At 35.1% G+C, this 10,076-nt stretch overlaps 2 protein-coding genes across 3 annotated transcripts; one reads left to right on the forward strand and one right to left on the reverse strand.

Annotated features, from left to right (window-relative positions):
- Positions 1-1,213: 1,213 nt before the first annotated feature.
- LOC112456711 (actin-related protein 2/3 complex subunit 5-like) lies at positions 1,214-2,664 on the forward strand. Of its 2 annotated transcripts, XM_025019438.1 has the most exons (3): positions 1,224-1,490; positions 1,578-1,650; positions 2,243-2,664. In XM_025019438.1, exons 1-3 carry the CDS (start codon positions 1,330-1,332, stop codon positions 2,480-2,482), a joined length of 474 nt encoding a protein of 157 aa, XP_024875206.1. In that variant the 5' UTR covers positions 1,224-1,329; the 3' UTR covers positions 2,483-2,664. The 2 variants fall into 2 exon arrangements, with proteins under 2 accessions (XP_024875205.1, XP_024875206.1); XM_025019437.1 differs by having other exon boundaries at positions 1,214-1,650.
- LOC112456710 (programmed cell death protein 10-like) lies at positions 2,627-4,814 on the reverse strand. The gene is made up of 5 exons (XM_025019436.1): positions 4,502-4,814; positions 4,069-4,246; positions 3,805-3,937; positions 3,556-3,720; positions 2,627-3,433 (listed from the first exon to the last, which is right to left on the reverse strand). Exons 1-5 carry the CDS (start codon positions 4,571-4,573, stop codon positions 3,349-3,351), a joined length of 633 nt encoding a protein of 210 aa, XP_024875204.1. The 5' UTR covers positions 4,574-4,814; the 3' UTR covers positions 2,627-3,348.
- Positions 4,815-10,076: the final 5,262 nt, after the last annotated feature.

Consider the following 10,076-nt stretch of genomic DNA (forward strand, 5'->3'; position numbering starts at 1 on the left):
CCTATATAAAAGATCTCAAAAGTTGATCTTTCTTCATTTTTTGTTTATTTCTTTAATTCTGCTTCAATTAGTTAAAGAGTCACTTCAGTCATCAATGGATTAGGTCTACAGAGGATACCACGTAAAAAAAAACGCGTTAACAATAGTATCTCACGGGTGACGTGGAAAGCTATTGTAAATAACACATATGTTTACGCTCCTGAGCCTCGAGCGACTCGTTGGCTGCGCGCGGGACGGCGAGATAAGGGGAAGGCGTTAGGCGGAGCCAGCTGAAAATCGGCCGAAAATTGCATTTTTTACCGAGCTCGATTCTATAAGACTTATAGAATAATATTCGAAATATTCTTGAAGATTTTTCATAGAACGTTCATAGAAATGTTTAGTGCTATCTGGGTAAGACATATCATTGGTGTTCGGACGTAAAATGGATGCAACAATGGTATATGGAAATCTAATACCCATTTCTACCAGTGCTGGTTAATTTTAATTCAGTTTAACTTACTTTTTATTTTTTTCTAACATATATACATATGCCCATTTTCACCAGTGCAGATTTAACTTTAATCTCGGTTTAACTTATTTTCTTTTTCTAACTTTTGAAACTAAAAAAGATAAAAAATAATCTTGGTGGAAAAATTTTTATTTTCTCAGAAATTTTGTAAGAATTGAGACTTTTGTGAAAAATTCTGATAAAATATATATTTCTTAGATATTTTCAGAAATAATTGGATGAGAATTTTCAGAATATTTCAGTATCCGTATACATGACAATTTAAAATCTGATAAATCGCACTTATTTTTTCATATTTATTCAAATTTCTACGAAGATATGTTGGCTGGAAAAATCTGAAATATTTTATTCTCATTTTGTTTGAGTTTTTCTGAAAAACATTCCGATTTGTATAAAAAATCTGAAAAATTTTGAACATCCTGAGAAAGTCTAAAAATTTGTATATATGTATAATGTACATTCTGAGACATTTTTTTCACGAGGGAAAGTTAAACCAAGACCGATATTCATAGTCAGATCTTATATTTAAGACCGTCTTAAGTACAATCTTAAGATGTTATGAACCAATCACAGAGCCGTATTAGCATCTTAAGACATTATAAGATCCGACTTATGAATACCGGCCCAAGATACCAAGATTACTTGCGTTGATAGAAACGGACAATAAAAAGTCTCATGCGGACGAGTCGATCGGCGCCAAAATGGCGCGGCGCGATGCGCGCGACCCGCTTCCGAACGTACTGTGGGCGAGACTCTATCGCTGTTCGATAAGCCGGGCGTGAACTGAACGCGCAGGAAACGTCAAACACGCAGCCGAGATGTCGAGGAACGACGGCAAGAAGGACACCTCGGCGTCCGCGTTCCGCAAGATCGACGTGGACCAGTACAGCGACAACAATTTCAAAGAGGAGGACGCGGACGGCGGTGTAGGTGCGCTCACCGGCCCGGACGAGAACGAGATCTTGACACTTCTTAGCCAATATCCTTTTGCAAAACTCTTGCTTTTCGTAGATCCTTTGCTTTTCAGTGATTTCGTCGTGCAATTTTCCTTAACACCATTTATCACGGGTAAGAACGCGGAGGCGTTAATATCGGTATTAAAGTCCGCACCGTTGGAGTGTAAGAACCAGCAAGTGAAGGTAACCTCAAAATGCATGATGGTGATTCACCTTTTGCCCTCGCTATCGCGAAGCGATTTGCGATTTCCTAAATGCGGAGTGACGTTATGGATCTGACGATTGTATGAATTAATTGTAGAAAGTAGTCGTTATTCTAAAGTAAGTGGGATTTAGGTTTTTGGATTAAGAATTTATCATTTCATCGAGGTCCATAATCAATGGAGCATGTTGTATCTTATTAATGAAAATTACTTCGCGATTTGCCAGTCTTTTATGTTTATCTTATGGGTTATATATTGTTCAAGGAATATTCTTGTAAATTCGAATATAGATGTCAGAGTTTTTACGTATGATTCATGGAAAAAGACTTTGCGCGTAGTTTGACTAGTCTAGTATGCTCCTAACGTCATTTTGCATAATAGATCTGTTCTTTTTAACTGAATTTCTTGCATGGTTTACCTTTCCTCTTTTTCTTTTCACGTTGGAGGGAAGAAAAGAAAAGATGAACTGTGCAAAAGTTCAGCTAAACAGAACAGACCTAGGGTCGCGTGTATTTTACTAAATATAAATTTCCATATGCGCAAATATATAAAATATGTCTTTCTATTCGCAGGACAGTGCTAGAAATTTAACACAGAAGGTGCTCCTAAGTATAAAGTCGAATCAAATGGACGATTGCTTAGCACAATTAGATCGTGACTTAGTGGATGTTCTAATGAAGTATATTTACCGAGGTTTCGAAATCCCGACAGAAGGTAGCAGTAGTCACTTGTTACTTTGGCATGAAAAGGTATTTAACGTAAGCGGTGTCGGCTGCATCGTCCGTGTATTCTCTGACAGCAAACGGGCTTGAAATTTTGTAAATTTCACAGTAACACGTTCATTATAATAATTACCATTAATTCTTACTGTTATTCATCGTCATTGTTAATGCGATGAGGATGTAGATAGGCAAGCCATTCGCAATTTTCCGTATGGGAAATACAACAAATTTGTGTACATTTGTTATCAATAAAGTAATTTTTATTTCTTGTACATTTGGAGGAGTAATTTTCCCTCGTCATATCTTTCACCTTTATTTCATTCCAAAGAGTATAAATAGATGGTTTATAGAAATTGTTTAAATGAAGAGCATCCCCGATAAAGTAAAATGCATTTTTTACTTTAAGCCTGAATACTATTTAAGTAATAATTAAGCCTGAATAATATAAAATTTCAATGTTACCTTCCAGATTGTATGTTTTACTAATATCTTATACTCTTTAGAGTTCTGAGAAGATAAAAGAAGATATATATATGTATATATATGTATATATACACACCACAGATTATTCTCATATAACAACAATAAGATTGTTTTCATATTTGAACATTTGTATATACTATTATTGACTATTATAATAAGAATTGACGATTAATATAACGTTTGAGTTGGCACAAAATAAAAGTATAAATATATAATTTGTGGAATAATATATACCCCAACATCTTTATTATTTTATATATCTATATATATCTATAACAAAAACTATAGTGCAACCGATTAACGGCAACATAATAATGTTAAATCCTCTATACCGGATATTTAGGTTCTATCATTGCTCGTATAATAGAATATATGTGTGATTAGGATGTTATACAGATTGTAATAATATTTATGGTTTATCTGACTCTCGTGATATTATCACATACAACACTGGAAATTCATTGTAAAATTATTTACTCACATTTGTCCTTTACTGTGAGCATAATCATATTTGTTTGATGTATCAGGTACAATGCGCTCACAAATACTGCGTTTGCTCTGCAACAAGTATATATTTCATTATATTGTGACAAATATAATATGAATATGTATTTTTAATTTCTAGTTGTGCGTTATTGGTTTCGTTTGCGATTGGATATTCTGATAATTTATGTACTTACTGTCCTTCCTTGAAGTACTCCTTTAATGTATTGCTGAACCTTTTACTATATTTCACAAATTCTCTCTTGCGTTGATCTAAGGCTTGTTTACCAGTTGAACCGGGTATAAATGCAGTAACTTCGTTCACAGCGTCTAATAGTTTCTTTATTGCACTCGCAATTTCTCTGAAAAAAAAGTAGACAGTTGATAGAGATGTGGAGCACCCTCTGTATACATATATAACATTGTAGATATGAATTTTTACAAACTTGATTGTCTCTAGAAAAGTCTTCCTGTCCGTGATCTCATCGGGAATTCTGCTAAGTATTCTTTTCAAGGAAGTCGATTTACGATTCAGTTCTTGAAATGCGTCTTCTGAACGCGCCGAACGATACTCCACAACTGCGAGCAAAGACAAAACGTGTATTGGCTTATCTTAAATTTTATAGTAAACAAAGTCAAATGCACAGTAGACTGTGCCGATGGTTGGCTTTAATATCAAACGCAAGATAATTTCTACAAAGATATCTTACCATCGTAATCAGAAGCAGCACCTTGCAATCGTAAGACACTCTCGTTCATATCAAGATTCAGCTCTGCCCTGCGTATTATGCCCATAATCAAGTCGTACGTAATCCCAGGATGCGAACTCTCTGCTTTTGAGAGAGCCGCGCGTAGGGTCTGCGCTGCCATGACATTTTGCCTCTCCAACTGCAAAAATTTAACTATTTATATCTGTTGCTGTCCGACATTTTTGACAAAAGGCCCTTCATTGAAAGATGCAAAGCCCAATGTATTGACAACGTGTAACTCGTTGTGTAATAACTCAAATTTCTTTTACGTCCATCCATTGTTCTATATTTAAAAGATGACTATTCACTATCAATAAGAGACGTAAAACGGATGGAAATATTATTTATGAAAACGACACGATTGGGTGTCCTGAAGGATGTATTCAGACGATACCTTGGTTAATATTGGCCTTAATATGACGGGAAGAACCAGTGATGTAACCGGGGTCTCATCGCCCATTGTCATCCTTCACCGTGTGTGTTGTCGTTCGAGACGCCGAGAATGAAAACTATTTCGGTCGCGGGTCGAGACGAAGCGCAAAGTCGAGGCTGCTTCGCGGGACGGTCGTGGCTGGTCGTGGCGATAGGGTTGTTTATGCGCGACTGGCACGAACACGGCGAACCAGCATTAACTCTTTCTCTATGACAGCTGTCACAATAGGCGCTAGACACGCGGAAACGAGGTTACCCGGCGCTGCCAACATTACGCCATTATGCGGACGAGCGGGACGAGTCGAAAGTTGTCGCGAAAGGCCTCGCGCCACGCGCCTCGCGCCTCGCGCCGTCATTGGTCACCGACCGCGGCAAATAGGCCTGCTCCTCAGTCCTCACAGCTCAACTTTATATACCACTCGTTCTTCTTTCTCTTTTCCTAATGTCTAAACGGCCGGTGTGTAACCGTTTCATTTTAACCGCGACTTGGATTATTGACTGATCGGCGATTAATTCAACCGTCAGAATTGCTCAAAGTAATATTTCTAACTATATAATTTCTTTTTCTACGTTTAAAACGAAAGATTATTAATTTTATTCATATTAACAAAAATGGTACACAGGTATATCGTTTGATAAGTTAATCGAAGTTTATTATAATTCATCGAAGTCACTTTTAATGCGAAAAATCTAGTACAATATATATGATGAGGAACAAATCTATTAATAGATTTGTTTTTCTCAACCCGTGAATGCCGCGAACGCTCGTCTCATTTCTCTCTCTCTCTCTCTCTCTCTCTCTCTCTGTCTGTCTTTCTTATATTTCTCCTCGAAATGCGAAACTTCACGCTTGTGCCATATATTCAGGGAAAAATGCACGCGAGAGATGCAGGTTATGATCCAAATGTTATTTCCGTATTGGTGAAATCTGTGACAGGTAACTCGCGTTCCCGTGCGAAAGGTCACTTGCACTCGTTCTGAATTAATCACGTTGGCGAGATCGCCGAGATCCTTTCGCGGCTGAGGCCGCGGAATATATAAATTTAGAAAGAGACTTTAGTTGATTAGCCGCACCGCTAATTATTTCAATGATGATTATTCTGATGCTTTTCTCTCTCTCTCTCTCTCTCTCTCTCTCTCTCTCTCTCTCTCTCTGTCTCTGGTATATCGGTGCTTTTCACACGATTTCTCTCTCGGACAATTGGCAACGAGATTCGTAATACGAATATAACTGCTGACGGAGAAAGAGAAGTTAACTCTTTCCGGCAGTTCTATTTTCCGAGTCTCAACAAAGGAAATGGATATGCAATGGTTTGTTATACTATAAAACCGTGAACTAGTATCACAATCGCGTAATTCAGTAATTCCAAAAATTCTGTAATCAGGCAAAGGTCGAATAGATTTTAAATGGAGATAAAAGAGATCAAAACTACTTTATAATATCATGTTTAACTTCGTATTTAATCGTGTTTCGATATTTGGCGATCGTGGGGGATAGACATAATAAATCGATGATTTAATTGCAGTTATAACCAAAATTGCCTTACAATCGCAGTAAAGCAACGATTGTATTATTTTTGGTTGGCATGTACCGCGGATGTTTCTCTTTGACGTTAATTCATACATTTATTCCTCTACGTCGCTTATACATATACGCAATACGTAAAAATAATCTCGACATTATATTTGAGGTTCAAAATGCGAAAAGTATAAACGGTTTGCGTATACATCTTCTCTCCTCTTTCCCTTCCTCTTGTGTCCCGATTACGCCCGGTTCTCTGCCATCTTCTTGCTAAAACAAACAGAAATTTATTTTAGAAAAATAGCGTTTTTAACTGGGCCGACCGTGCTCGCGACGGTTGCTCCTGGCGAGTGAAGTTGGCCGCGCGATTTACGAAATATTTTCTCCGCCATAGCGTCTACCTGCGGGACGTCACGGGCAATCGGGCATCGAGCGGATCGTATATAGCCTCGTTCGCTACGCTTCTTTGCCGTAATTCTTTTGTTGCTATGTAATAAAGTACGCGCTGCGTCGCTAACGGAGGGTGTGTTGTACAAAGTGTCGCGCGATCATAAACGATAGTTTTTTCGCGCGTGACTGTCGTGAGCGAGTGCGCCGATGATGGAGATACGACAAAACGGAGGAGAATTGAGAAGAGGAGGAGGGAGCCTTGGGAGGCATTGGGCGACGGCGGAGCAACCGTGGGGTGAGTAATTGTTATTCGTTTACTATTTTGCTGTCCCGTGGCGGATTCCGCTATTTTCTCAAGCGCGACTCTCCAGATAGCACTAAACATTTCTATGAACGTTCTATGAAAAATCTTCAAGAATATTTCGAATACTTTATAAGTCGATCTTATATATTTACAGTATATCTTTATAATATATTCAAATGGCACTACTTCAAATGTTTTTTTAATATAAGTAGAATAATCTATCGAATATTCTATATAATATTGTATACATATTTATAGAATATTCTATAAGCATTTTAATAAAATGTTTTATAAATGTGCATAGCATATTTCACAGAATGTTTTATATAGATTATTCTATATATTTATATAGCACATAAAATAAATAGGGGTAAACAGTACAGTTGCTGGCCACTCTACAATGATTGGCCACATCTTAAAAAATTAAGGATTATAAAAGAAATACTATTAAAATATTTTTTATTATAAATACAAAATATTTAATACACTTTTAAACATTTTAATAGTATTTCTTTATAATCTTTAATTTTTTAAGATATGGTCAATCATTGTAGAATGGCCAACAACTGTATTGATTACCCCTATTTTATGACCATATCAGTTTTTATTTTCCAAAACAGCTAAATTAATTTCACCTTTTTTACAAGAAAAACAAAAAATTAGTTAGAAAATAATACAACATGAGAATGTTAGTGTTAATTTCATCTATTACTTAACTGATATTATCGGTTTCTTAATTTTAACACATATACATTATCAATTTCTATTGTATTTTATCTAATTTTCGTCTTCCTTATAAAAAAGATGAATTTAACTGCTTTTGAAAATGGACAACTCCATGTTTTTTTAGAACAACTGTGATTATTGGAATATGTAGATATATTAAAGAACTGGTTTATATATGTAATTAATAAATACACAAATTTAACTAATTTAGTTTATTTATTTTTTATTTTAATTTTTTTGCATTTAGGCATTCTTATTTACAATACTATTTATAATTTATATACAAAATACTATTTTAATGCAATATAAGGCTAGTGCCATATAATTTGAAATCGAAAAAAGAAATTCAAGTAAGTTAAATTTAAAGTAAAACAGAAAGTATTTTTTCAAACTGCAGAAGAATAATTATAGGATTTTCCCTGGCAATTACATGTGTACATAACAATGAAAGAATAAGAAATGAAACTAGTAAGAAAGTTTTTGATTTGTACTTGCTCTATATAATATATATGCTTTGTATCTCAATCTCCGTGTACTCTGTGCGCAGGAAATATCACAAAATATAATTATCTGCATATGCAGACATTAATAAGGCTTACCTTATTTAACGCTGCAATATAAAGACTTCCGACAAAGAGAATTTAGCATAAGAATAAGAATAAGAATAAGAAAAGAAATATAAGTTGTTTATAAGATGTTGGTTTAAAGCGGAGAGGTTATCTGGTATAACACCATCAGAAACCTCGGCGACGACGTCAGGAATATTAAGGAAGGGCGGACAAACAGAATTTGCACTTGGTGGTGACAATAACTTATTTTTGACGAACACGTGTGTTCGAGATAAGCGATATGTATTTCGACGACACTCTTTTTAAAAACTAACTGCTCGACTATAAACGCGAGAAAGTAACCCAACTAAAGTCCAGTAATACACTAAAAATACCCGACGGAATAGACCGCCGCATTAAATGGAACGCGATACGAACATGTGACGCCCTTGAGGCATAGACATCGACTTCTGCGACTTTCTTCAAGCATATATAACTTTAAATTTTCTAAAGAGTTTTATCCTAATGAACTGTTAAGGATGTGAAAAATATTACCAAAAATATATAAAAAAATATTCTTAAACCTTATTTAATGTTTCATAGAACAGAATTAATAAAGGAAAAAAGATAATTATCTTTGATTAAGGGCCGATATCACAGTCTCCGATTAACGTGATCCTCCCTCCGACTAAACTCACTCTTCGTCTCTTTCTAGGAAAACAGTTTAGAAAGAGATGCAGAGTGAGTTTAATCGGAGGATCACGTTAATCGGAGACTTTGATATCGGCCCAAAAACGATGTTTTATTATGCACCGTATGTTACCAGCACGGCAAAAATGCACGGCGAAGCATGACGACGAACGACAAAGAGTGGCGCTCACTACGAATATGGCAACCTAACTTAAAATGTGCAATAAATAAACTCAACGAACATTCTAAAAATGTTCTTCTTTATTATAAATATATACGATTTTTTTATTGTAACATTTTACGTATATTCATATATTACAATATTCCAAAATTAAGAACATTCACACTTTGTAAGAATATTCATATAGAATATTGTATGCTATCTGGGTTATTGGCCCATTGATTATTATACATTGTTCGAGGTTTATTGTCATTTATCGAACTCCGACGCAATTTCGTAATTTCGGAGTTCGATCTCCTACATACGCGAGAAAAGATATTACACGTTGCGAACGTCGCGTCTTTCTTATTCGCAATATTACTTACATCGTAATATTATTTTAATTAATTATGCGAACGAATTAATGCGGAAATATGCGGTGGCTTGCGGTACATGGCCGCGATTGTTTCTTGCATTAGCGTTTAGAAGTCAGATATATATCTGTTAAAATAACATTTTAAAAATTTAACGGGCGCGATAATTATTTATTTCAAATATTGATTATCTTGGATTTTGCTTTAAAAAAATTTATATGTTACAGATCAACGCAGGGTTACAACTTTGCGCTGTTGCGCATCAGCCGGTGAGTTATTTTTTTATTTCATTAGCGAGGCAATGGTCGAGGCAATCGATTTGTAAAAATTATATTACAAGTGTAAATAAAATATATGTATGAAAAATGAGATATTATAAAAGAATCACGAACAAGTATTTTTTTCTAACAATTATTAGATATTATACGACATTATATCAAAATTTTTATTTAAAATGATAATTAATGTAGCGGTAAAGTGTTTTGTATTCTGTATTACTTAATCTCATATCTGAATATATTATTTATTCCTACAGAAAAAATTAAAACATTGAACATTAAGAATATAAAAATATATTACAAATGAATTAATATATTGTAATATATTATGATCTATTGCCTTGAAATGTGTGGGTAGGCTCGGAAATGGATAAATTAGACCCTAGAAAATATTTTTGTAATTTATAATCCTTTACCACCACCGATTTTTTATTTATTTATATTTTACACATGGTTACGCGCGCTCAGCGACAGTGATACCTAAATAGGGCCACAGCCTTATTCAGGTATCACTTGCCCATGCATCGATGCAATCGCGTGAGTTT

Source organism: Temnothorax curvispinosus, unplaced genomic scaffold (genome assembly GCF_003070985.1).
Source record: "Temnothorax curvispinosus isolate PA1 unplaced genomic scaffold, ASM307098v1 QBEX01007090.1, whole genome shotgun sequence".
NCBI lineage: Eukaryota > Metazoa > Arthropoda > Insecta > Hymenoptera > Formicidae > Temnothorax > Temnothorax curvispinosus.